General features: G+C 54.6%; 3 protein-coding genes across 6 annotated transcripts; 2 read left to right on the forward strand and 1 right to left on the reverse strand.

The window, feature by feature from the left end:
• The first annotated feature begins 7,602 nt into the window (after positions 1 to 7,602).
• AP5B1 (adaptor related protein complex 5 subunit beta 1) lies at positions 7,603 to 10,934 on the forward strand. The gene is made up of 3 exons (XM_055415512.2): positions 7,603 to 7,694; positions 8,037 to 8,204; positions 8,309 to 10,934. Exons 2-3 carry the CDS (start codon positions 8,055 to 8,057, stop codon positions 10,790 to 10,792), a joined length of 2,634 nt encoding a protein of 877 aa, XP_055271487.2. The 5' UTR covers positions 7,603 to 7,694; positions 8,037 to 8,054; the 3' UTR covers positions 10,793 to 10,934.
• A 6,972-nt stretch (positions 10,935 to 17,906) lies between these two features.
• RNASEH2C (ribonuclease H2 subunit C) lies at positions 17,907 to 19,130 on the forward strand. The gene is made up of 4 exons (XM_055415518.2): positions 17,907 to 18,146; positions 18,339 to 18,517; positions 18,603 to 18,722; positions 19,002 to 19,130. Exons 1-4 carry the CDS (start codon positions 17,975 to 17,977, stop codon positions 19,026 to 19,028), a joined length of 498 nt encoding a protein of 165 aa, XP_055271493.1. The 5' UTR covers positions 17,907 to 17,974; the 3' UTR covers positions 19,029 to 19,130.
• A 61-nt stretch (positions 19,131 to 19,191) lies between these two features.
• Positions 19,192 to 26,671, reverse strand: KAT5 (lysine acetyltransferase 5). Of its 4 annotated transcripts, XM_055415515.2 has the most exons (14): positions 26,446 to 26,671; positions 26,280 to 26,346; positions 25,884 to 25,952; positions 25,661 to 25,797; positions 25,218 to 25,373; positions 25,054 to 25,128; positions 24,880 to 24,954; positions 24,281 to 24,529; positions 24,111 to 24,200; positions 22,246 to 22,386; positions 22,071 to 22,164; positions 20,039 to 20,198; positions 19,826 to 19,907; positions 19,194 to 19,732 (listed from the first exon to the last, which is right to left on the reverse strand). In XM_055415515.2, exons 1-14 carry the CDS (start codon positions 26,455 to 26,457, stop codon positions 19,598 to 19,600), a joined length of 1,542 nt encoding a protein of 513 aa, XP_055271490.1. In that variant the 5' UTR covers positions 26,458 to 26,671; the 3' UTR covers positions 19,194 to 19,597. The 4 variants fall into 4 exon arrangements, with proteins under 4 accessions (XP_055271489.1, XP_055271490.1, XP_055271491.1 ...); XM_055415514.2 differs by having other exon boundaries at positions 19,192 to 19,732; positions 26,280 to 26,472; XM_055415517.2 differs by lacking the exon at positions 25,218 to 25,373 and having other exon boundaries at positions 19,196 to 19,732; positions 26,446 to 26,668.
• Positions 26,672 to 26,944: the final 273 nt, after the last annotated feature.

Raw genomic sequence — 26,944 nt, forward strand, 5'->3', positions numbered from 1 at the left:
CGGCGCATGCGTTGGGAAATAACGGTGACAACCCACCTATTTGTTACCTGTCGAACCGGTTTCCATTCCGCTGCCGGTGAGGTGGCCTCGCGGCCTGGGCGGGGTGGCCGGGCGGGGGCGGGCGCAGGGCACCCGGCTGCCGGGCCGGCCCGGTTGCCGCCCAGCGGGAGGGCTAGCGTTCGCCAACCGGAGTTTCGGAGAGAGAGCCGACGAGCAGGGGAGGGAGGGGAAGGGGCAACGTTATCCGGCGCTCGCACGCTCCGCCGGTGATGGAGTGAAACTCGCCCGACGGGGCCCGGCGCGCCCCGGACGCCTGGGGAGGCGCGAAGCCGTCGGGCGAGACTGGGCGGCCCGGCCCACACTTGTTGAACCGGGCCTGGGCCCAGGCGGCCCCGGGTCTCAAAGGCCTGGCTGAGCAATTCGTGGCTCAGCCCAGAGGTATTGGCTGGTCGCCGGCTCCGTGCGGAATGGCACGCGGGGCCGCAGGAGCGCGCAGGCCGGTGGACCCGCAGTCCAGGCCGTGCCGGCCGCAATACAAAGCGGAGAGCACCCGCCGGGCTCGGGGCCGCCGAGAGCCCGTCTTTCGGCCGGGCAGGTGTGGAGGGCTTCGTGGAGGAAGGGTCGTTTAAACCGCTCTGAGTCCGCCGCCTTCCCGAAAGACCCCAGCGCCTTAGCCATTGGGGCTTACCCCGCGCCCCACCCCCAAAAGCCCTCGTCTTTGTCCCAGATGGCCCGATTTCGGGTGCAGCAAGACTGGAGGGGAGCGGATGGAGGACCAACTTCCTTCGCCTGGCTGCAGCCAGTGTCCTACCCTGGGCTCAGGGTCAGCCTGGGACCCCTCACTCCAGCCATTCACTATGCCCTGCCCAGTCCCCCGGCCCAGCCTCCTGGAGGGAGCCCCCCACCCCACCCCCCGCCCGGCCATCCTCAGAAGCACCTGGTGGCCTCCTTGAGGCACAGTAACTGTGACGCTTGGGCCCCTGGGCTTCTCTTACCAGCTGACCAGTAAGAGCAGGGGTGGGACCCCTTCCTCCTTTAGCTCCCCCCGCTCCCGCCATGTAAAATAAACTAATATTTCAGAGTCCCGGCCACACACACACACCTTTCTCACATATTAAATGTTTGCTGAAACAGATTAGGAGGAAATGAATCTGATAAATGAATTCACACAGTTCAAAAGTCAGGAGTCAGAAAAGGAGCAGCCTGCCTATGGTGGACTTTCAGGCATGTAGTGGAAGAAGGTAGTTTTTCAAGACGGAGATTCCAGAGGCCCTTAACATCCCCCCAGAGGACTTCTGTGGAGCACACCCTGGGTGGGTGGGGAAAGGGTGGACTTAGGATCCAGATGGGCCTCCTCCTCTACACCTTCTTGAAACCAGGGAGTCTGGCCGGCGGAGGAGCTTTCCTTTCCAGCCTCTATTGTCCGTGACCTGAGAATCCCCCTGTCTACCTCCTGGGGCCGTGTTGATGATGATGTGAGATCTGGCAGGGGCATTAATGTTTGCCCCCTTCCCCTTCTTTTCCCAAGACTCTGGCTTCCACAGCCCACACTAAGCCTTGTCAACCATCCACTCTTACCCTGGACTCGCAAACATCCGATAAATGTTTATTGAGCACCCTGGTTGTACCAGACCTTGACAGGGGCTGGGACACAGTAGGGACTTCGTGGAAACTCTGATGAAGTCTTCATGGATAATGCTGAACACGGGCAGTGCTTCTCATGGGGGAAGAACTCAGATGTCTTCACTTGTGGAAAGAAAGTTTCCCAGGGTACCCAGTGTATAGAATGAGGCCCCGGGAAGGAGAGAGATTTGTGTTGTCCACCACTGTATCTACAGCATCTTTAACGGTGCCTGGCACATAATGGGTGTCAATGAATATTGAATAGATGAATAGCATGTGTTTCTTTAAAAAAATGATTTATTTATTGGCTGTGCTGGGTCGTTGTTGCTGCTAGGGCTTTTCTCTAGTTGTGGGGGGGCGGGCTTCTCGTTGTGGCTTTTCTTGTTGTGGAGCACAGGCTCTAGATGCTCGGGCTTCAGTAGTTGCTGCACATGGGCTTAGTAGTTGCGGGTCCCCGGCTCTAGAGCACAGGCTCAATAGTTGCAGCCTACGGGCTTAGTTGCTCCGCGGCATATGGGATCTTCCTGGATCATGGATCAGTGTTCCACTGGCAGGCAGATTCTTTACCACTGAGCCACCAGGGAAGCCCCTAGCCTATGTTTCTTGACTCATGTGACACAATCTTTCATGTTCCAACTTTTGCTAGAGACATAAATGTAGAGCTATTTTTCTTTATTATTATAAGGAAAACTATAATGTCAGTTCAGTGACAAAAGTCAGCTCTCGGAAATTGGAGGTGGCGTGGAGAATGTAACTAGAGTGCCAGTGGCGAGCATGTCATTCAAGCACAGAAACCCAGTGGTCCCACTTTTGTCCATTTGGGAACTGGAAATCGAAATTTGTGTGTGAAATCTACCAATTTTTATCATTTACTTATTTACGGCTTCTCTGTGTGGCTTGCAGGATCTTAGTTCCCTGATCGGGGATCGAACCCAGGCCCTCAACACCAAAAGCTTGGAGTCTCAACCACTGAACCGCCAGGGAATTCCTTGAAACCTACCAGTTTTAAAACATTGACTTCACTTAAAAAAAAAGAAAAAGAAATGGGTCAAATAAAATACATTTGTGGGGCGGATTTGACCTATGGGCTGTCAGTGTGTGGCTTCTGGTTCATGGTCTCTGGTTCTGGTTCGTCTAGAACTAGACGGTATATGTGAACTTGGGTAAACACTGAACTGTGTGAACTGTCCATAAGGGCAAGCACCTTCTGCGCTGTTTACACAGCGCCGGTTCAATATCATCCTCTTCTTCCTTAACTCAGTCAACAAATGTTCATTGAACACCTACTATATGCTAGCACTGGGTATCCTGTGATGCAAGGCAAACAAAGACAGAAACGGTTAGTGTGGTGCAGGACATTCAATTAGTGGTGGATGGTGACAGGCAGTTCAGTTCAGCCACTCAGTTGTGTCTGACTCTTTGTGACCCCACAGACTGCAGCAAGTCAGGCTTCCCTGTCCATCACCAATTCCCAGAGCTTGCTCAAACTCATGCCCGTTGAGTTGGTGATGCCATCCAACCATCTCATCCTCTGCCACCCCTTCTCCTGCCTTCAGTCTTTCCTGGCATCGGGGTCTTTTCCAGCTCTTCGAATCAGATGGTCAAAGTATTGGAGCTTCAGCTTCAGCATCAGTCCTTCCAGTGAATATTCAGGACTGACTTCAGGTGACAGGCAAGGGGCACTGAGATCTGAATGAGAGGTAGGAGCCAGCTGTGCAGAGCAGGGAAGAGCGTGAAGTGTAGATGGATCAGATAGCTCAATGGCCCCAGAACAGGAGTACGCCCCGGGTGTGTGTCTGTGTGTGATGAACTGAAGGGTGGCTGGATCGTGAGGGGATGGGAGGGTGTAAGGTCTGAGCTTGGAGAGGCAGGTCTGCCATGTCATGTGAGGCTCAGGGAGATGGGCAGCCTTGGGGTCTGCGATGGCGAGAGGGGAGTGCATCGACAGGGGAGGGGAGCTGAGGGTGGCAGCAGGGAGATCAGCGGGGAAGCTACTGTCATGGTCCAAGCAGAAGGGGATGGTGGCCTGGGCTGGCTGCAAAACGAGCCGTGAGTGCTGATTCCAAGTGTCCTCAGCAGACCTGTCTCTGGTATAGTGGACAGGGGTGTGAGGAGACAGAACCCCAACAGGCAAGTGAGGACCATGCTCCCCAAAGACCGGTGGCTGGCACCCACCTTCAGTGCTTGGTTCCCATCCTGAGCTGCTCTGGGGAGCGCCAGGGCAGGAATCGGGTGGAGAAGTTTTAACCCCTTCCTGTTCTCAGAGAAGGCTTCTGGGAGGAGCTGGGGGTGGTGAGGGTGGGGCTTAGGCTTAGAAGCATGGCGGCTGGAGATGGAAGAGCTTCCAGGAGCTGTGATGAGAAGACAAGCAGAACACTGGTCCTGGAGTCGGGCTGCCCCAGCCAGGGACTTGGGCTCAGCCACGCCTGTACGGAGGGCTCCAAGTTCCAACTCTGCTGTGAAGAGATGCTTCAGATTCACTTTGGCTGGGAAGACGAGCAGCTCTTGAGAATGAACTCGGCCTTAAAGCAGGCTGCTGGTGCCCGGGCCACTGAGACCTCTGCCTGGCTCAAATAGTGGCCTTTCCAACCCTCTTTGACAGGAGCCCCGTGGACGCTGCAAAGGCCCTGACAAACTGTGAAGTGCTGTGGGCAACACTGATGCTGCCATCGCTTGCTGAGTTTTGTCCTGTCAGTTCCCAGGGCACCTGGAATCTGCCCACACCTCACTCTCCGTGTTTCCCACTCTGATCCTTGGGAACTGAATGGAGTCCTTGGGGCCCAGAGTGCTCTGGCCCCGCTGGCCTCCTGACCCCGTTCCTCTCCCTTCCTGCTGGTTATTTGTGTGCCCACCACACTGTTGGCTCTCTGGCCACTGAACTGGCCAAAGCTGGTTCCCAGCTCAGGCCTCTCCTCCACTGCTCCTTCTGCCCCAAGGCGTTTCCCCGCTTAATGACTGGCTGTCTCTCCTCACTCAGGTTTCAGCCAGACATGCCCTCTTCTAAGAGGCCTCTCTGAGCGCCCCAGCTAAATCCTTGTCCCGCCAGTCACTTCTGTCCCATTACCTTATTATTCTTTTTTGCAGCATCTCTTTCCATGAAATTTTGATTTGTCCATTCCATTCTCCCCCAGTGTAAGTTCTGTACATGAGGACCTCTTTTAACATCATTTTTAGTAGCTGTATTTAGATAGAGTTCACATACCCATAAAATTCACCCTTTCAAACTGTACAAGTCAGTGAGTGGGGTTTTGTTTTGTTTTTGGCCATGCTTGAAGGACCTTAGTTCCCCCAGCAGGGGTTGAAACTGCACCTTCAGCAGTGAGAGCACGAAGCCCTACCACTGGACCAGCAGGGAATTCCCAATTCATTGGGTTTTAGTATCTGCGCAGAGCTGTACAGTCGTCACCACTGTCTTCAGAAACACTTTCATCGCCCCCTAAAGAAACCCCCTACCCGTTAGCAGCCACTGTCCATTCCTCCCACACCCCAGCGTGGTACCCATGGCTCCCTGGTACCCATGGCTCTGCTCTCTATGGATTTGCAGATTGATGTGCTCTTTTCTTACATAGTTTTTTATATTTTTATTTTTTAACGGAAGGATAACTGCTTTACGGAGTTGTGTTGTTTTCTGTCAAGCCTCAGCGTGAATCAGCCGTAGGTATGCGTGCATCCCCTCGCTTCCAAACCTCCCCAATGTGCTATTTTTAAAGCGCCTCTGTATCCTTAGTGCCAGTGCTCTCCCATTTCATGGATGAGAAAACCGTGACTCAGGACCCCTCTGGAAACGGACTTTCCCTATTTTAAACCTTGTGTCTCATGTCTCCCCAGAACTGGGCTGCCCTGAGGAGGATGGAAGCTTAGCAGAAAGAGAAGAAATGAGCGGGGCGGGGGGAAGGAGTGGGGAGTTCCCTGCTGCAGCCCCCACCCGGGGCCTCTGGGCTGGGAAGTCACTCTTAGGGGTGGGCTTGCTGACTGCAGATTCAATGCTGGTGGACTGAGCTCAGTGTAATGCCTGGCCGGTGCCAGGGGCTGTACCAGCAGCCCCTTCCCACAGGAGCAGACGCCTGGGCAGGCAGGTAAAGGCGGAGAGTAGCTGCCCTGAGTGGCAGGCCAAGTCAGGGGAAGCACGGGGCTGTTGCCTTAAGGCTGGACTCCACCTTTCAGGAGCTCGGTGACTTTGAGCAAGTGACTACACCCGGCTGGGCCTCCCTTTCCTTCTCTGTGAATGGACCCCATCCTCGGGTCCCTTGGAGTGCTGTGAACCTCTGTGAATCCAGGCGGATGCTCCCACCACAGCATCCAGAAGCACAGCGCCAGGAACTCCCTCCCTTCAGACTCTAGGCCCCAAGGAGCCAAGGCTCTGAAAGACTGGCGGCTGTCAGAGGCCGAGCGGGGGCCAGAGCCAGTATATCGTATTTCCTGACCCTTTGAAGCCTGGCTCCTCCACTGTAAAAAGGGGCTTAATAATCATTCTTCCCTCCCTGTAAGTGGTGAGGGCTGGGGATGTGCAGTTATCAGCACCCTCTGGGCCTCAGACAGGGAAACCAGACAGGCTCCTTGTTACCCCCAAGCTGCCTTCCCTCCCAGGGCTGCTGTCATCCTGGCCTCTTTCATCTTAGACTTAATTAGCCGGCAGCCCCACCCCGCAGCCTCCCCGGCAGGAGTCATCACTCCCATTTTATAGGTGGGGAAACTGAGGCACCTAGAGGGAAGTAGTTTAGGGCTGCCGCCTGTGAGTCAACTGTGGAGCCAGGGCCTAGAGGAGCTGGGACTAGGTTTTCCAGCTGGACTTGTCCCTTGGGGTGGATCCGCCTGGCACCCTGGGCACCCAGAAAGCCTCTTCTCCAGCTCTACCTCACCACTCCCTACCACCTCTCATCTGGAGGGCAGCGGGATGGGAATAGGGAGGGGCCTCCCAAGCCTGGGGAAAGGAGAGAAACCAGTTGGCAGCGGCTAGCATGGGGGCTCAGGCCTGTTTCATCTTCAAAGCAGGCTAATTAGAGCCTGGGGCGTTTCTCAGGCCGGTGGGCTGTGGGTGTGGGGTCTGGACACCTGCGGTTCTGTACCCTGGAAACCAGCGGTCAGTGGGGCCTCTGCAGCCTGGACCCTGGACCCAGGAGGCTGCTAGGTGAGCCCCCGGCTCAGCCTCCTGAGTTCCCCCAAAGAGCCCTGGTCCAGCCCTCTGGAAGTCAAGGTACTGGGCTCGGGCACTGCTTGACCCCAGATCTGCGGCGGCAAGGCCTCGGTTTCCCGGTCCATGCTAAGCGTCCCGGGAGCCCCGTGACCCGCCGGGCCTTGCCAGTCCGCACGTCTGCATCCCGTTGTCTTCCTGCTTCATTGCAGATGGTGACTTGGCCCCGCCAGCTTTACCCTAGCCGACCGTCAGCACGGCCTCCGGCAAAGGTCACCCGCTTCCGCCTGCCTCGTTCACGGCGCCGGCTCCGCGCCCCCAAGCGGAGCGGGTGGGGGGCCCGGGGCTGGCGTCGGGGAAGCGAAGCCAAGTCCTGCGGCGCCTGCCGGACCGGTTCCGCCAGGCCCGCGGCCGCCCGCGACTGCACCTCGCACACCCCCCAGCGGCCACACCGAGAGCCCCAAGTACTCATGATCCACCTAACAGCCCCCGACCCCCCGGGCCTGCGGGCGCTGGACTAGGGTGCGCTGCGCCCAGGCGCCGCCGCGGGGCGCGCGGGTTGCCATTCTCGGCATCCCGGCAGGCGCGCGGGCCCCCGGCCGCTGGCCACCCGAGCGCCCTGAGATTGCAGTCGGCGCGCCCACGGGGACCCGGGCACCGGGAGCCCGGGCCCACCCAACTCCACCGCCTCTGCCTGGGCCTGCGGCGGTTTCGGGGAAGGGGGGCCTGCGCAGAGCGGGACAGTTACTCAGCGCCAGCGAAACCGGCGAGTCGGCACCTGCCGGCCGGGAGGGCGGGGGAGGTGGTGCCCCGTTACGGCCCCGCCCCCGCGCGGGGCCCGCCCCGTCTCGGCCGCCCACGCGCCGTGCGCCCCGCCCCGCGCCGCCAGCCCGGAAGGAGCCGGCCGGCCCCAGCTCCAGCGCCCGCTGAGTCAGGCAGGGTGAGAGGGCCGGCCCGTTACCGCGGGCGCCGGGGGCCGGGGCGGTGCTGCGGTTTCGGTGCCGGTTGCGGGCAGGCGGCCTAATGAGCTCTCGGCACGCACCCCGCGCCAGCGGCCCGCCTGGCGCCCCCGCCCTTGCTCCCCGCGGGGACCCTGGCGGCCCGCCCCAGCGTCACCCCCGAAGCCTCTGGGTTTCATCTCGGGACCCGGGTGCGGGGTCCCCGCTGGTGTCTGCGCGCGGCCGGGGTCCGCGCAGCGGCTCGCGCGCCCTCTAGCGGCCCTGGGGCCCCTGCGCGGCCCTGGGCCGCACGTCTGAGCCTCCTCCCTCGCCTCTCTCTGCAGGAATCTGTGTGCCCGACCATGGGGCCCCTCGGCCGGGAAATCTGGGCCCAGCGCCTGGGCGCCTTCCGGGCCAGCCCGTCCGCCTTCATGGCAGGTCCCGAGGGTGAGGATCTGGGTCGTGACCTGCTGAGCGACTTGAGGAGTGAGAAGCTGAGCGAGCCGATGAAGGTAGGCCCCCCTGCCCGAGCCCTGCTCCCAGGTGGTTATCCCAGCCCACCGTGTCCTGACCCTCAACTTCGTGATGCCCACCCCACGCCCTCCCCCATCTCCAGGTTGCCTTGCTGGCTCTGAGCTTGGAGTACCCAACCCAGCTGTGGCCGGACGCCCCTGCAGCCGAAGCAGCCGCCACGTCTCTGTTGGACACTCTGGTCCTCCTACCCCCGCGGCCCTCAGCTCTGCGGCGGCCCCTGCTGCTGGCGGCCACCACAGCCTTGGCGGCAGGAGGAGCGCTGAGCCCCGCCTCGGGAGCCTCCGGTCGGCTCCTGCCCCTGCTGCTGGGCTTGGCCTCGGGTCGCGATCTGGGGCGAAGTTTCGGCCCAGCCTCAGAGCAACGCCCCCTGCAGGCCACAGCGTGGGAGTGCCTGCGGGAACTGGAGAGCTGCCGGCCCGGGCTGCTGGGGGGCTGCCTGGGGCTGCTGCGGGCCCTGCTGGGTCGCGAGGGCCCGGCCCAGCCCCTCAGCCTGCTTCTGGCACTTGCTCTGCGAAACGCCTTGGTGATACAAGTCAGGGCCGGGACCGGCCTGCAGGGCCTGCTCACGGCTGGGGACTCTTCCATGGAGGGTGGTCCCTGGAACTGGACGCTAGCTGAGGAGGGTGATGTCCACCTTCAACCCCAGGCACCCAGTTGGCCGGTGGCTGAGGAGGGCGAGTGTGGCCTTGCGGTGCTGGAGCTCAGTCCTGAGGAGGCCCGGGAGCTGCGGGCCACTGTGGCCCAGCTTCTGGACGCCTCCTACCTGCTCACTCCTGTGGCCCAGGCCCAGCTTCTGTGGCTCCTGGGCTGGGCCCTGCGGGGTCTTCGGGGACAGCCACCTGTGCTCTTCAAGCCACAGCTGGTACGGCTGCTAGGCACAGCCCAGCTGACGCTGCTGCACGCCATGCTGGCTCTGAAGGCGGCCTTCGGCGAGGCCCTGTTCACGGCCCAGGACGAGGCCTTGCTGCTTCGCCGGCTAACCTTGGCTGCGCAGCACCCGGCCCTGCCCCTGCCCACCCATCTCTTTTACCTGCATTGTCTCTTGAACTTTCCTGAGAACTGGCCGCTGGGACCCACAGGTGAGGAGGCCGCCCCACTGTTGCTGGGGTCCCAGCTCTGCCGTGGCCTCCTGCCCAGCCTCCTGCATGAGCCGATGGCCCTCCTGGCCCGCTTGCACCTGCTGTGTCTGCTCTGCTTGGAAGATGAAGAAAAGGAGGAAAAGGGCCAGGATCGGAGTCCCCGGCACTATCTAGAGGAGCTCCTGGCTGGCCTGCGGCAGAGGGCAGCCCTGGATGGTGGCCCCCGAGCCTTGGCTACTCTCTGCTTCCAGGCATCATACCTAGTTGCTCACTGCCTGGCTGGGCAACCTGTGGTACTGACACCTTTGACCCAGGGACTGGCCCAGTTGTACCGAACCCGGCCTGCACTGGCTCCCCATTTCGTAGATCTCTTGGATCGAGTGGGCCCTGAGCTGCAGGAACACTTGAGGGTGGCCTTGCGGCAGGAGGTGGTGTCCAGGCCGGGCAGAGAGGAGGCCCTCCGTTGGCACCTGCAGATGCTGGCCAGGGTGGCAGACGGGGATGCCCAGAGTGCCACCCTCAGCTTTCTGCAGGCTGCAGCCACCCACTGCACGGACTGGGGCCTCCAGCAGGCCCTGCTGCGGGTCTGCCGGGCCCTGCTGCGGGCAGGCGTTGGGGGAGGCCTGGCGGATTTGCTGCAGGCGCTGGCCAGGCAACTGGAGGACCCTGATGGGCAGGACCACGCGCGCCTCTACTACATCCTCCTGGCCCACCTGGCAGGGCCCAAGCTGGGGGTGGCCCTGGGCCCCTCCCTTGCTGCACCTGCACTGGCCTCCTCACTGGTGGCCGAGAACCAGGGCTTTGCTGCAGCGCTGATGGTGCAGGAGGCTCCAGCCCCGATTCAGCTAAGCGTGTGTCCTCGCAGAGCCGGGGGCCCAGTCCCGGTGCTCCGGCTCCAGGTGGAGGTGCTGGAGCCGGTGTATTCTCTGGAGCTGCGCTTCCGTGTGGAAGGACAGCTCTACGCACCCTTGGGGGCTGTCCACGTGCCCTGCCTGTGCCCTGGCCGCCCCCCCCGCCCTCTGCTCTTGCCTCTGCAGCCTCGACGCCCAACTCCTGCAAGGCTGGCTGTGCGTGCCCTGTATAGCACACCCAGCGGCCTCACCTGCCACGCTCACCTGCCACCCCTGCTTGTGACCTTCGCTGACCTCTTCCTGCCTTTCCCCCAGCCTCCCGAGGGGGCCCAGCTGGACTTCTTTGAGGAGCTCTGGGACTCCTGCCTGCTGAAGGGCACCGAGAGTCGCTTGTGGTGCCCTCTCGGGCCAGAGGGGCTGGAGGCCTTGGTGTCCCGCCACCTGGAGCCCTTTGTGGTGGTGGCCCAACCCCCCGTCAGCTACCTTGTAGCCATCCGTCTGCCCCCGGACTCCCGGTTGCTGCTGCGGCTGGAGGCAGCCCAGGCGGATGGAGTGCCTGTGGCCCTGCGGACTGACGACTGGGCCGTGCTGCCCCTGGCGGGGGACTACCTCCGTGGGCTGTCAGCGGCTGGCTGAGCCCAGGAGCCAGGCAGGGGCAGGGGGGGTGCAGGACTGTGGCTTTTGCAGGCTTTTGCCCAGGAAGGGCTGCTGAGAACCAGGATGCAGCACTGTGGCTCCTTTCTTTAAAACACACAAAAAATTACATTTGCTAACAGCACTGACTGGTTTGTTTCCTTTTGGGACCTGGTTGGGAGCAGGCATCTGGGATGGGGATCAGAGGCTGTAAGAGAGCTTCCAAGTTAATGGAACCCCCAGACTGCAGGGCATCAAACCTCCTTCCTGCCCAGATATGCCTAACATTCTCTAGAATCCCTGCCCAGGAGGTAGAAGAAAAAAGAGCCACATCTTTGCTTCCCAGAGAGGGAAAACCCTTGCCGCAAACCACCCACCAACTTAGGAATGGAAATGAAGCTGAGCTTGGACCTGACCTATGAGCCAGTGCTTTTCAACTCCAGAGCTTTGCAAGGTCACTGCACCCAGAGCTTAGTTTAGCTAGGATGGACCAATGGGAGAAGCAGTGAGAGGAAGCTGCAGCACCCTCGTGGTCCCTACCCTAGGGAAGGGGGTTTCTAGGCTGTGTTGATTGGAGCCAACTCGGAAGGATCTGCTAGTAAGGTTTGGGGGCTGATGGAACGGACCTCCCATGATCTGGGCTGAAATTAGGATGACTTTTCCTCACTGCAGCCTTCCAGGCTCCTCAGTCCATGGGATTATCCAGGCAGAAATACTGGAGTGGGTTGCCATGCCTTCCTCCAGGGGAAATTCCCGACCCAGGGATAAGCCCACTCTGTGGACCTAAGAATCTTCCCAGGTAAGGAGACAGTTCCCCTAGTCCTTTTTCCAAATATGCAAGATACTTAAGAGTTCAGATGTATTGAGGCCAACTCTGCTACTAGTCACCAAGCTGTTTTCCACACACATTGCCTCACTTCGTCCTTGCAACAGCTCAGCAGGGCCCCACAGATGAGGAAATCTGTAGGCCAGAGGGGTTGAGTGATTTTCCTACAGTCACCCAGCTGGTTGGTAATCGTGTTTTGTCATCGTGGAGCAGGTTTCCATTATCACAGGGTCGTGTCCCCACCCCTCCCTGCCCTGGATGTCCCCCAGAGGCTGCAGGAGCAGCAATCATGAATGCTGGGTGGAGAATGGCCAGAGGCTTGGGCCTTACTGCTCTGGGGAAAGGGGCTCTTTGGCCCCTGCCTCTTGGGCACCCAGTCTTCCCCCTACTGTTTGGGGTGGGCAAAGGAAGGAAAGAAGAACTCGGGACAAGTGGGGCTGTTGCAGAGCTGGTCAGGAGGAGGTCTGTCCCAAGCTGGAGCTGGGGCAGTAACTTGCCATGTGATCTGGGCAAGCCATTGCCAAACCAGTAAGTGTTCAGTTCCAGGAAACAGAAGCCAAGTCTGCAAATGTTAACGAGTGTCTGGAGTAGGTCAGAGCTTGGACTAGGGAAAGAGACTGGAAGTTGTCTATAGGATTTTTGAAACACGACCTTTGAAACACGTTAATTCTGGGGAGCAAAGAGATGGAAGGGAAGGAATTATGCTTTGACATTTGAGTATAAAAGGGGAAACAAATGGAGAAATTTCACAAGTTCTGCAAGACAAAAGAACAAGATCAGAGGACCCACGCTCCTCCCCCACTCAAAACAAACAAATCCTTCAAAGTGTCTGGACTTCTCAGTGTTGACAGAAGAGGGCGCACTAAACTAGGGCTCTTAAAAAACACCCAGCCCCACAGGACAGAACAAGAAAAAGATTAACAGGTTCATACGGAGTTATTGCAAAATATGAGAAAATCAATTTCATGACATATCTATGAAGCCAAATTCACACACATTCCTGAACAAAAACAGCCACGAAGCAAAAGAAAGCTGTAATATAACACTCAGAACTAAAGCATTTGAAGGCATGCAAAGGCACCTGAGAAATTTAAAAACCCAAGACGAAATGAAAAGAGAGTTGATTGAACTGGAGGCAGGAGGTAAGCAGCTGGAGTTCATTCCGTGTGGACAGAAACTCCAAAAGATCAATAGGACAGTTGAGAGAGGAGGCTGGATGGGCCCGTCCAGATAAAATATAAAAGAGATCACATATTTCTCATTCTTGAAGTCAAAGGGACCTTCCTGACTAGAAAGCTCCTTGGAGATCAAAAGGAGAGTGATGCCAAGGCTACCTTCCAGGCTACCCATTGGAATCCACCTTGGCTGAGATGTGAGTGCACACAGGGGAGGGTCCTGAGATATACCACAAATGGACTCAGAACCACGCAGATTGAAATGATCGATCACAGGAAACCCAGAAGAAATGCCCCATAAAAGTGCTTCAAACTACCACCAGGTGCGACTTTCTCTGAGCCCACCTGCGTGTCTATGCACACGTACTATTCTCATTTCCTCCTAATAAACACTTCACTTGTTTCACTACTTTCTGTTTTTGTGGGAATCCATTTCTGCAAAGCTAAAGGGCCAGGGCCTTGTCACTGACCACTGATTGCACGGCTAGGATTCAGCTCTCGCTGACATGGCCCGACCTCAATCTCTGACCGGGAACTGAAACCCTGCTTCAAGCCACTGCAAGTGAAGGCCACCTGAGATCAAACTCAGGAAAGAAACGGAATAAACAGACAAAATTAACTAGAACTAAAGATTACATTACAAGATGCTTGCAGGAGAACAGACTCAAACAAAAATAAAATAAGTGGCATTGAAGAAAGAAAAACAAGAGAATGAAAATGAGATAAATACATAGAAGGGGTCTGAAGGAAGTAACGGAAACAGAAGATAGTCAAAAAGGAAACACATTTGTATTATTGGAGTCCCTGGAGAAAAACTAAACAATGGACCAGAAAGTGTTAGTCGCTCAGTTGTGTCCAACTCTTTACCACCTTGTGGACTGTAGCCTGCCAGGCTTCTCTGTCTCCAGGTTTCTCCAGGCAAGAGCACTGGAGTAGGTTGCCATTCCCTTCTCCAAGGGATCTTCCCAACTCAGGGATCAAACCTGGGTCTCCTGCACTGCAGGCAGATTCTTTACTGTCTGAGCCACCAGGAGAACCAGAACTGGTATTTAAGACTATAATCTAAGAAAACTTTCCAAGAAAAAGAAAAATCTGCACATTCAAAGGGCCCACTGGGAACCTTGGGAAATTAACCCAGAATGATCAACTTTGAGACATATCTTCACAAAACAGATTTCAAAGATTTTTTTTAAAGTTTCCAAGATCTCTAAGCAGAAAGACTGAATAACTTACAAAGGCGAAAGAATTAGAAGGGCATTAGACTTTTAAAAACTGATGTGGAAAGCAGCACAACAATGCAGCAGTATTTTTAAACTGTGAAGAGAAATAAACAAATGCCCTGTTTAAGGAAGACTTTAACATCCTTTAACCAGTAACTAACAAATCAAGCAGGCAGAAAATCAGTAAGGATGTAGTTGAACTGAGCAGCACCATCAATCAACTGGACTGAATTATAGAATACTTCTATAGATGATAGAACATTTATAGATTACAGAATATTGTATCCAACAAGGGCAGGATACATGTTATCAAGTGCACATGGAACATCTACTGTGACAGACCACACTTTGGGCCATAATACAGACCTTAACAGATTTAAAAGAACACACATTTGCTTTTGAATCACAATGGAATTAAACTAGACAGATCAATGACAGAATGAAAACTGGAACATTCCCAAATATCTGAAGATTAACCAACATACTTTCATTTAACAACATGGGTTGAGGAAACCTCTTCAGTAACTTTAAAATAGTCTGATCTAAATGAAAATGAAAATATAACTTGTTAAAATCTGTGTGATTCAGAGCAAGCAATACTTAGAATGAGGCTTATGGCATTAAATGCATATATTAGAAAAGAAAAATGATCTAAATATCAATTATCTAAATTTTTGCTTTAGTATACTAAAGAAACAAGAGTAATATAAGCCTAAAAGAAGCAGCGGAAGTTAAACAACAAAAACTGGAGTGGGAATCAATAAAATGTAAAGGAGAAATTCAACAGAGAAAAGCAGTGAAACCAAAAGCTGGTTCTATGAAAAGATCAGTAAAATTGATAAGCATCTAGCCAGGCTAACAAAGAAAAAAAGAGAGAAGACACAAATTATTAATATCAGAAATAAAAGAGGGGTCATCACTACTGAGCCCATGGACAGAAAAAGGATAATAAATATTATGAACAATTGTATGCTCACAGTCTGATAACTTACATGAAATGGACCAATCCCTCAAGTGACACAAAGTAACAAAATTTGCACAAGGAAAAAAAAAAACCCTTATACATGGGAAAATAAAAGATTTGCATAGAGCTATCTCTAGAGAAAGTGAATTAATAATTACAATAGTTAATATTATATTCTTAATATATAATTAAAATATAATATGTGAGATGGGTTAAACTAGATGGGAGGAATCCTTTCACAATGTACATATACATCAATTCATCATGATGTACACTTTAAATATTTTCTAATTTTATATGTCAATTATATCTCAGTAAAGTTGAAAAAAAATCTCTTGAAAGACAACAAAAAATAGTGAAAACCTCCTAAAAAAGAAAGCAACAGGCTGAGATAGTTCCCTGGTGAATTCTACTTGTGAAAAAAAATTTGAGAAAGAACAATAGCAATTCTTTACAATCTCTTTCAGAAAATATTAATAGAAGCAGAGGGAACAACACTTCCTAACTCATTCTCTGAGACCAGCATTATCGTAATACCAAAACCGGATAAAGACATCACAAGAAAGGAAAACTACAGAACAATATCACTCGAGCATAGGTACAAAAATCCTCCGCAAAATATTAGGAAATTGAATTCAGTATCTTACATGTATGCTAATACTTTAGAAGAGTAAACAACAGAAAAGTAAACTAAAATATTTAAAAAGTTACGTAGGGCAGGAGAGAACAGGTTAGAGGGAACGGGGATAGACACTAGGTTTCTCTGAATATATCTTTGTAGTTTGACTTTGGAAATGAAAATAATCACACAAAGTAAAACTAAATCTTTTAAAATCTATCTCTAAAAGTCAAAAGTCATGAAACAAATGAGCCTAACTTTTTATCCAACTGGTAGCATAATCATAGAACTTAAAACCAGTAAACTGATTGTACATCCTAGTGGAATATATCTTAAGGACAAAAAGAACTACAAAAATAATTTTTTAACTGGTAATCATATTGTTAGTTGTAGTGTTGCTATTTTATTGAGACTATTGTTTATGTAATGTGGAACAAGGCTGCTGAGAACTGGGATGTTTCATGTGGGAGAAAAAGATACCAAGGTAAGAGCAATGAGGTTAGTAAAAACCCTCTGTAATTGTTCAGTCGCTAAGTTGCATGAAATTCTTTGTGACCCTATAGACTCTAGCCCACCAGGCTCCTCTGTCCATGGGGATTTCCAGGCAAGAATACTGGAGTGGGTTGCCATTTTCTTCTCTAGGGGATCTTCCCAGATCAGAGATCAAACTTGTGTCTCCTGCGTTAGCAGATAAATTCTTTACACTGAGCTACCAGGGAAGCCCCCCAAACCTTGTAATCCTAGATATAATAGCATAAACTCATGATGTGTTTTCTTTTTGAAAGAGAAAAATACATATTTTCACGGGAAACATTTAGAAATGTCCACTGAAAACATCTAGAAACAATCTGGCAGTCATGAGCACATCTAGAGTCAAACTGAATTAGTAAATATCACTTCTTAGTAAAAGGAACCAAGGATCCTTGGATGATTCCAAGTCTGGAGCAGGAACTGTTCAAGACAACCCAAGAATATCTTGTGGTTCTGAAAACAAGGAAACCTGTAAAAGTCTACTTTTTGTTGTTGTTTAGTTGCTAAGTAGTGTCTGACTCTTTGCGACCCCATGGACAGTAGCCTCCCAGACTCCTTTGTCTTGCCTGGGATTTTCCAGGCAAGAATACTAGGGTCACGTTAAAAGACTCAGAAGTTCACTTGAAGAAGTTCCCACTAGAAAAAGGTGGGGCAGTTTCAGGATCAATGAGAATAACAAACACAAGTAACTGAAGCATTCAAAATGTAAAACTACACTATCTAATAATAATACTTAAAAAAAGTCACCATGGAAGCATGCCAGGGAAAACAAGTCATTTCAAAAACTGAGAAATACAAGGAAAGTATCGAGCAATAATTGTGCCTTTCTTATACTCACTGTACCAAGGGGGAACCAAATAGTTGATATGGGGAAGTTTTCCTTTTAGAAGTATTCTAGTAAATGGCATCTGGTCCCATAACTTCATGGCAAATAGATCTTGCTTTTGTTTTCATCACTCACATCACAGAGTGACCTCGTCAGATATTCTGTGAAATTGTTCCTGTTCAACAGAACATCAAAGCCAGATCCTGGAAGTCTAAAGGATGTTTTTCTTTTTCTCAAATCTATAAATTAAATGCAATTTCAATCTTAATTGACAGTTTTGTATGAGTTCGTTTTATGAGAGTACTTGTCAAAATCTATCTAAGTTGGATATCCGGACACATTAGCATTAGAGAAGAGTTAGTAGCTCAGTGGTGAAGAATCTGCCTGCAGTGCAGGAGACCCAGGTTAGATCCCTGGGGCAGGAATATCCCCTGGAGAAGGAAATGGCAACCCACTCCAGGACTCTTGCCTGGAGAATTCCATAGACAGAGGAGCCTGGCGGGCCACAGTCCTTGGTATCACAAAGAGTCGGACACGACTGTGCAACTAACTTTAAGAAATGAACAAGGAAAGAGTACTGTGAAAACTAGGCCTGAAAAGAAAAGGCAGATACATTGAATATTTGACTAAAAAATAAATACATAAAAGTCTTCTCTGTAATAAAAATGCCCAATATACAGGTTTGGAGGATAAAATACCTTCACATGTGAAGAAGGGTTGATATCCCTTCTTTGTGGTGTGTGTAAACACACACCACAAACAAAGCACACTTTGTAATAATCAATGTTAAAAGTGTACTCTTAGAGATCGTTTTCATTTTTTACAGTAAGAATGTATTTCTGGGGGGTAAAAATTTCAAGAAAAAAACCCTGGAACAAGAACGCCGGGAGGCAGGATTGCAGAAGCGCCTCAGAGAGGAACTACGCTTCCCACGAGGCTCTGCGCTGACCGCCCCCGACAGGCTCCGCGCGCTTTACGCGCCAGCTTTGGCCTTAGCCTGCGAGCTGCGGGGTCGTGACGGACTATGGAGAACAGCTACGAGGAAACCATCGACAAGCGCCGCGTCCACCTGCGCCCTGATACACTGCGCGATCCCGCCCGCGTCTCGCTGCACCTTCTGCCCTGCGAGGTCCGGGTTAACCGGCCCACCCCGGTGGGGCGCTTCTTTACCCCAGCCATCCGCCAGGGTCCCGACGGTGAGCGCTCGCGGCCGGACTACGGCTCCCGGCAGCCCCCGCGCCGGCATCGAGCTCTCCTCCGCGAGGAACGGCGCCAGGCCTCCTGGGTTTCGTGGTCCACTGGAGGCGGCGGGAGGCCCGCTACCGGCTTGCTCCCGTAGGCCTGGATCAGACCCTCACTGAGGCCCTCCCTGCGCCTGCCTCCTCCAGGACTGGAGGTGTCGTTTCGGGGCCGTAGTCTACGTGGCGAGGAGGTGGTGGTGCCGCCCGGCTTCGTGGGATATGTGATGACAGAAGGGAAGGCAGAGGTGTTGGCGGGGAAGCAGGAAGACCAGGAGCGAGAGGAGCAGGAACTGGTGGAACCCCCTGAGGCGCTGGAGCGGGACTGCGTGAGCACTGGGGGATAGGGGTGGAAGGGAGCGCGGGTGGGAACCGTTGCCCCGATGCTGAGCCGGGGCCCCTTCCCGTCCCCAGGACCGCTTTATGGGAGCCACAGCCAGTTTCAGCAGCTTCACCGTGTGGGGCCTGGAATCTATCCCTGGTCCGGATGCCAAACTGCGTGGGGCCCTAAGCTGGCCCCGCCTCGCTGCAGCGGTGAGTAAATGAATGGGCCCGCTCCCTCCCAGGCTTTATCTACCACCACCACCACCCCCACTCCCACCCCCGCCCGGAGTGAATTTGGGGGCTTTGGGGCTGGGGCAAACAATGGGGCTGATGGAGACCCAGTCTGACTGGAAGATTAGACTGGGTAGGGACAGCATGGCTTCCCCAGCACTCTTCTCTGGCCTTCTAGAAGGGCTATGATTCTGAATATCTGGGCCAACCAGTCACTATACTGCAGAAATCCAATAGTAGAGTTGATTCCTGTTGCAGATTCACGCACAGGTACCCGAAGACTGAAAACCAGAGCTTGACATTGAAAGCCACCGAACCCCTCACCCCAGTAAACCTCTTCAATGTGAAGCCAGAGTCCTTCACCCAATAAAGGAGCTTTTCACAGAACCTGTGAGTCTACCAGCACTGCCCCTTCTCTCACAAGAACCTTCCATAGCTCTGACCTCTAGAAACAATTTATTGCCAGGGGGCAATGGGGCAGAAGAGGCCAGAATTTTGCAGCCAGTAACCACCACACCCCAGCTCCTACTTTACAAAAGAAATGTGTACAGCCGCCAGTCCTCTGTACAAGGCACCCCCACCCCCCATCTTACTATACACAGCTGCCTGGCTCCTTCTGGTCCCTGGTTCACAGCAGGCCTGGGCCTGCAGCCAGCTGACCGTGGAGTTGACGTGAGCCCTGAGCTCGCCTTGGTGCTGGGCACCAGCCGGCCTTGACCAGGCCCATCCTCTCCTTTTGGAGTGGTCCTCAGCCCTGTCTGCCTTGGTGTGCCTCTTGGACACACCGGTGGGGGCGGGATGGCTGCCAGCTTAAGTTCTGCTGCCTTTGCCGGCATTCCCAGGGCAGTGTCCGGTCACCACTTTCCCCTCTTGCTCCAGTCCTTGGGAGTGAAGTGCAGACACTTGGAGTCGATCCGAAGAAGCCGTTTGAGCATAGCCCGTTCGTGCCCATCCACGATGTCCTCTGACAGGGTGAGGATATACTGGCCCTGGACAGGAGATGGGGCCAGGCAGGTCAGCCCACGTGAGGCCTGCACTTGGCATCCCTGCACACACCTGTCTCCCCCTGCCTGCCTCCCTACCTTGTAGTAGTTGATGAGGTTGAGGTATTGTAGAGTGGATATGACATCCTCTTTCTTGATGCTGGTAATTTCACTGATCTCACTGTGGGAGGGCAAAGATCAAATCCCCTGGGGGCCTCCATCTCTGCCCCAGGCCCCAGTAGCCCAAGGATGAGAAAGCCCCGGAACAGAGGGTTATGCCATGCACCCCCGGATAGGCAGGGCCAGGCTCACTTGATGGTGATCTGTGGCCTCTCCCCGCTCTCAGACTTCAGCCCCATCAAGATCTCCAGGATGGTCTGGGACCAGTAGCTTCGGTAGGACAGGAGGCCAAGGTCCGAGAGGGGCTTCTCAGGGGTCCCCGTTTTCCCTTCCACTTTGGAGAGTTCATAGCCTAAAGCAATGGAGCAGGAGGAGATGGATAAACAATCACAGTATTCTGCCACTAGTGTCTTTAAGAACGCAGGCGACCAGGTAGACTGCATGGCCCCGTCTTGGGCCTGCCACGTGGTGGTTCTGTGGTCTGGGTATGTGGCTTGTCTGTTCGGTGCCTTAGTTTCCTTGTAAAGGACTAGCACACCTACTTATCAGCTCTGTGCTGAAGCTATAGTCAACCAGGAGCCAGCAAGGGCTTACAGGTGGGATGGGGAAGTGCAGAGATGTCTTGTGGAAAGAAAGTGCCTCCAGCTTTTCTCGGTTCTACCCGACTCTCTGGATATGTGAGGAGAGAAGTGGGCCAGCCCCCACCTCTGGTCCAGGCCTGAGGATGCTCAGATTCTCAGTCACAGCAGTCCCCCAGCTGTGAGTGGAGAAGCATTAGCAGCTCTAAGACCAGGCTGGGTGGAAGTGAGGAGAGGGATGCCAAAGCACTTCCCAGCCAGCGGCGGCCATTCCTCAGCAGTAATTGCCTTTGCTGGGGCTCTTTCCCTCCCAGTTCCACTGTTCTGCCCTCCTCTACCTGGGTGACCACTGGGCACTGGCAGGCAGTTCCTGGTGAGACCCTCGGGCCCTGCACAACCCTGAGTGGTTTCACGTCTGTTGTACAGAGTCTTCACTTTTCCCATTAGGGCCCTGAGATGTCTCCACTATTTCTAGAAGCCCTTCTTCACCCTCAGTCATCACGAGCCTTGTGTTGGAGCATAGCCTTTCTGCTTTCCCCTTGATATGTCTTTATTAGCCAGTCTGACCCTCTTGCCCAGCCTCCTGAGACTTCCAGCAAACAGCCTGGTGGGGAGGACAGAGAGGTCTCTGCTTCAGAGGCAGAGAGAAGGGGCACACTGGAGTTCTCACTCAGCTTTGCTGGGCCAGCATGCAGAGTCCTGACCAATCAACTGGAGGCCACACTTGCCTCCTTAGTGGCAGGGATTCCCGGCCCTTCCCAGTGAACACTGCCTGCCCTCAGGAGCTGCCTGCACTGGTGCTTCTGGTACCCTGTCTGCTCCTGCCAGGCACAATGAGCACGTCTCCTTGGTGGCTCCGCACACTCCCTGTCTCCACTGGGTCTGAGCACCAAGGCTTAAGCTCCAAGGCTTAAGCTCCAAGGCCTAAGCATCCTCCTGCCCTGCCAGGCAGAGGGCTTCCTGAAGATGTGACCCATCTTGGCATCCTTCTACCAATAAAACTTCTCAAGGGACCCGTGATCAAGTCAGGCCTCCACGTCTTCATCAGGGAGCCAAGGCTCCCTCCTCCTCATCTCCCAGGTCAGAGCTTGGTTATCCCCAGGGTGCAGTGAATGGTGAGGTAAACAATGAGGGGAGGAGGCTGGGCAGTGAAGGGGGCCTTGGAGGCCATGCCGAGTTCACATTTGACAAGGGCAGAGGCCAGATCTCCCGTGAGTCATGTTGATGTGACATCCACTGTCCGCAAGGCTCAGACGACAAGTGGGGAGATGAGCCACAGGTCCTTGCCCAGGAGCGTGTACAACTGCACAGGACCAGACAGCTGAGCAAGAGTGGCTCACTCAGCTTCTGCCCATGGCCCTGGGCAGGGGCTGATGAATCAGATTTGGGAACAGCTGAGTGGTGCTCAGCACCGTGGCCAAGGAACTACGAGGGACTGAGTCTAGCGCAGACGAGCAGGGGAGTCACCCCAAAACGGAGAGAACCTTGGGAGGGTCCCACCTTTATTTCTGGCCAGTTGCCCGGGTTACTGGAGTGCAAAGTCAGGGCTGGGAATACAGCAGCCCCGTCCGTCTGTGTGTGCAGCCCCTGGGGCCTGGGCCTGCCTGCTCCCGCCCCGGCCCCCGGCCAGCAGCCTGAGTACTCACTGAACTCGATCAGCAGCTTGCCGTAGCCCCGGCGCTGGTAGGGGGGCAGGGTCAGGATGCAGGCTACATTGTAGTCTTCTGTGGACTCCTTTTCCTGGAAAAGATGGGCCGGAGTGAGTGAGGGGAGGGACCCAGCTCAGGGCAGGACTGAGTAACCGCCTGCAGGACCGCTCACCTTGGAGAAGTAGCCCACTATATGGAAGCCCTTGCAGTCGTACTCCGTCATGACGTAGAAGAGGAAAGGGTCTGTGTCATAGTACAACGTCTTGTGGTCGAGGAAACACTTAGCCAGAAGACACAGGTTTTGGGAGTAACTCTGCGAAAGACAAGGTCTGTCACCACCCCGGGTGGCTCTCCTGGAGCGTGGCGGTCAGGCTGGGGTCAGCCTGGAGCCTCTCTGTCCCCCAGGCTGAAAGGGGATAAGCCTTCTTCCCTGGTGCCTGAACCCATCCCTGGGCCAGGCTGTCCCTAGGCACGGGCCCTTCTTAGTGTCCAGGAGTCCCTCTTCCAGCTGTGAGGGTATTCAAGCACCCATCTCCTGGTGAGCTGGGCAGGTTTGCCCCTACTCCCCGCACCTCCACCTAACTGGCCTGGAAGGCCTCCACTGCCCTCTGCCACAGTTACCAGTCAGCAAACTGATGTGTGCCCCCCCCCAGGAAGACTGACCAAGGCTTATGAGAAAAGCTCTGCCTGTGTGACAGTCTCAGGAGTCCGGCTGTCAAAAAGCCACAGTACTCTTGCCCAGTCATACCTCCTGAAAACACATCTGCTCGTCTACAACACGGGTGAAGAAGTCTGGGGTCTCTTGAGGGCTGCCCTAGTAAAATTCATCTTGCTACTGTACTCCATGCTCACAGCTCTCCTGCATTTCACTGGAGGCTTTTTAAGCACCTGCTAGGCATGGCCACTTGGATACCCAAGCCCGCACCTAACACAGTTAACAGTGGTTAAAGCAGCATCTTTCTCTTAAGCTCCCCAGCACTCAAGCCAGAGCACTCTCCTGCCAGTCAGTAATTGTCCCTCGCTCCTCACCCTCCTGGGCCCAGGGACTGAGCCCTTTCACTCTTACAGGTCCTTGCAGGCTATTCCCTTCTTCCTCCCCACAGTCAGACTAAGGCAGGTGGGAAGCCCCAGACCTGTAGTGTCCCTGCTTCCCAGCTGACCTCAATCCCACCACCTGAACTCTGTCCTTAAAACAGAGCCTTCCCTCATCCTGTCTGCGCTCCAGCTGGAAGGACAGCTCTTTGATGCTCACTGTCTGCACAGGCACACCTCATTTTACTGGCTTTCACAGACATTGCTTTATTTTTAACAAAGGTTTGTGGCAACCCTGCCTTGAGTTTATCAGTGCCATTTTTCCAACAGCATTTGCTCATGTCGCATCTCTGTCACCTTTTCATAATTCTTGCAATAATATTCCAAACCTTTTCATTATTGTATTTGTTATGGTAATCAGTGATTCTCGATGTTACCACTGTAATTTTTTTTAGATACTGTTATCGCATCCTTAACAGACTATGGCACAGGGTAAATATACCTTTTATATAGTCTGGGAAATCAGAAAAACTTGCGTGACTGCTTTATTTCGACGTTCACCTTATCACGGTGGTCTGGAACTGAACCTGCAGGGTCTCTGGGCTCTGCCAGTACGTCCACTCCTGCCCTTCAGAACCCACTGCTGGGGATTCCTGTGCACACCCTACCCTTGTGTCAAGGTTCAGAGGTTATCTCCTCTCTGAAGCCTTGCTGATCACCCCGGGATCCTGACAGCCCATTTTTCTCATGAAACATATCACACTGGGATCCAAACTGCTACTGGCCTGTTTGTCTTCCCCTGTGAGCTCTCAGAGAACAGACATTTTCTCAAATTCCTGGTCACTCTATCTACCAGCACCCACCCTACGGCAGGAGTGCAGTAAATGCGGTGAAGAGATCTGTTAGCTGTAATGGTCAGTGTCTTTCTGAGCTGGAAGAAGCTGCTCACTCAATTCCCCCAGACTCCCGGCACCAAAGCCTTTCCGCTGCCCTTCAGCCACTGACCTTGTTCTTACGGCCATCGATCTCAAAGAAGGAGATGGTGCCCTTGCGGTAGATCTCGTTGCCGGGAGGATGTCGCAGGTCACACTTGGTCTGAGGAAGAGAGGAGAATCAGGCACAGGAGCTGAGGTGAGGGGGGCTGCTAGGAGGGTGACCCCTGGGACTCCTCGTACCAAGTGACGCTGCAAACACTTGAGGCTTCGGCCATACTTGAGACAGAACTCGCAGAGGTAGAGGACAGGCAGCGCGGTGAGCTCCTGAGGGTACGGGGAGAAGTACCAGGGCTTGAGGCGGTGCCGGCCCAGCTCGATGCACTCAATGTTCTTCATCCGGGTGACGATGTCGTCGTGGCTCCGGTCAGATACCAGGCTCCCAGTCATGCGAGGAGCGGACGGGATTCCATCTGAGCTGTCCTGGGAGTCCTGCCCAGGGCCCGTGAAAGATACCAGGTTACAGAAGACAACTCAAGCAGCACACTCTACAGCTCATAGCCCTTCCACAGGTTTCCTTGTCCAAACCTAACAGCGACCCTCCTAGGGGAGGTATTGTAATTCCCACTTGCCAACTTGGCAAGAAACCAAGACTTGGATGATTTTCACCTGGAAGGTGAAAAAGATCACCTAGTGCCGGATCTGAATCAGTTCCGCCTCACTCCTAATTCCAACACCATTTCTGCCCAGTACCCCCTGTTCATTTTTAAAGTAGTCACTAAACCCTGTGCCCTCCTTATGTCCCCTTCCTTTCACCCAGCTTCCCTCCTCCCCAGACCTACCTCATCAGTGCCCAAGCAATTCGATTTCCGCTTCCGCCCAGGCTGAGCTGCCACTGCCCTCCGGGCTGATCCATTCTGCAAATGATAAGGGAACGACAGAAGGGGTGGCTGTGAGGTGAGCCCAAAAGGGGCTACCAGAGGATAGGAGGGCAGAAGATGGCTTGGGGGACTCACCTGGGGGAAAACTGAGGCTGGGGCTGTCTCGCTGGGCACTGGAGTTGCCGGTGAAACCACCTCCACCTTCCGTTTCTGCAGAGAGAAACCAGGACAGGTGGGTCAGAAGGTAGAGAAGGCGGGACCTGAGAGGAAAGCAAGGTCCCTGGAATTGCTGAGGGTACCGTTGAGCGGTGGTTGGGCTGCAGGCAGGAGCTGGAGGAGAGCGGCTGGTCGGGCTCGCCACCGGGAATGGCCTCCCGCTCCTTGGGCAGGTTGAAGCGGAGTGTGATCTGAACCGGGATTGGCAAGGTCTTCCCGCTGGCCTGGGCGGAGGCCGGCTGTAGAGATAGGTCCAGGGTCTTCCTCTGGGGCTGGGATGGTGGTGGGATGGGGAAGGGGAGTAGGGTCCCCTTGGCATGGAGTGATCAAACCCCTCCCTCTGCCCTCTCAAGGACATAGGTACAGTCGCTGGACTCTGGAAGCTACATCTGCAGTTGGGCCCCCATCCTTTACAAGCTGAAGCCAGGGTGGGAGGGCACAGCCTCTTGCCCATCTGGGAGCCACTGAGGCCAAGAGATTTGAAAAGTAGGCAGGAGAGAAGAGGTGAAGCAGGGGACCTACTCACCACCTCTCTCTCTGGAGAGCCGGGTCGGGACCCAGGAAGTCCGTTCTTGGTGGGGGTCTTGGCCTCTTTCTTGGGGAACTGGATCTTCTTCAGGTCCAGCCGCTCATGGGTCACCCATTCATCCAGGCGTTTGTTGACTGCAGCAGTGGGGATGGCTCAGGAAGGAGTCCCAGAGGCTGCCCCCCAACCCTCCAGCCCCACCTCATCCCGGCCCAGAACTCACAATCAATGTAATGGACGTAAAAAAGCTTCCGGCCACTGATGTCCTTCACGCTCAGAATCTCAGCGAGTGCTGTGGGAACAGCAAAAGCAAGGGCCTTAGACGGGCCAGGCCATGAAGCTCCACCCTCCTACGACCTGAACTCCACCACCAGGCCCGAACCCTTAAGCCCCAGCACTTGGAACCGCTCTCACAAGCCCCGGTTAGTCACCAAGTGCCATCCCCTCTTCAAGCCCTGCCCTGTCCAGCTCTAAAGGCTAAAAGCCACGCCCCTCCTGAGTGTCTGCGCCCCGCCCGCTCCAGGATTCTAGAGGCCCCACCCCCTCCCCAGGGTTCGGCTGACTCTCCCCCCGCCCCTCGCCCTCAGGTTCCTTAGCCCCGCCCCCCGACGTCACTCACGCCACTCATCTTCGTTGTCCTGGTTCCGCCGCAGCACGGGCAGGCGGCAGCCCTCGATTATCTCCCCCTGGGGAGACAGCGCGGCGCCAGGGTCGGCTACTGGGGGGCCTCGGGCTCTACCCACCTCCCCTGGCTCCCTCCGCCCCGCCCCGGGCACCGGACTCACCACCTCCGCCATCTTCCCTCCCTCCACTGCCACTTCCGGCCCCTCTGGGAACCGTCACTTCCGGGACTGAGCACGTTGTAGGCCCGGTCTTCACCAAAGCGGCCTTACGAGTAGGTTCTTAAGAGACACCGCTGCCCAGCTTGCTGACGGAGCCGGCCAGTTTGGCTGCCGGGGGTATAGGGTGTTTTAAGGCTCAGGTCAGGTCCTGGGTGGAATCCCCACAACGTGTGCAACGATTGGAGGAAAACTGAGTCCGTCACGTGACGCTCACCGGGTGCGACGCCGGTCACGTGGGACCGGTGTTTGTGCCTAGCGGGCGGCCGCTTGGGCGTCTCCTAGTGGCGTCAAGGCTGCGTCGCGGGGAGTGAGCTGCGCGTGCTCGGCTGCGGGGTTGAGGGGCGGGTTTCGAGAAGTGGGCGGCAGGACCCCCGCCAGTTGTGGACTTTCTTAGGGTTGGGGGCTCACGGAAGAAGGTTTGTAGGTTTGTTGTTTTGTATAT

This window comes from Moschus berezovskii, chromosome 25 (genome assembly GCF_049115385.1).
Source record: "Moschus berezovskii isolate FMDL1 chromosome 25, NW_MosBer_1.0, whole genome shotgun sequence".
In the NCBI taxonomy this organism is placed as follows: domain Eukaryota; kingdom Metazoa; phylum Chordata; class Mammalia; order Artiodactyla; family Moschidae; genus Moschus; species Moschus berezovskii.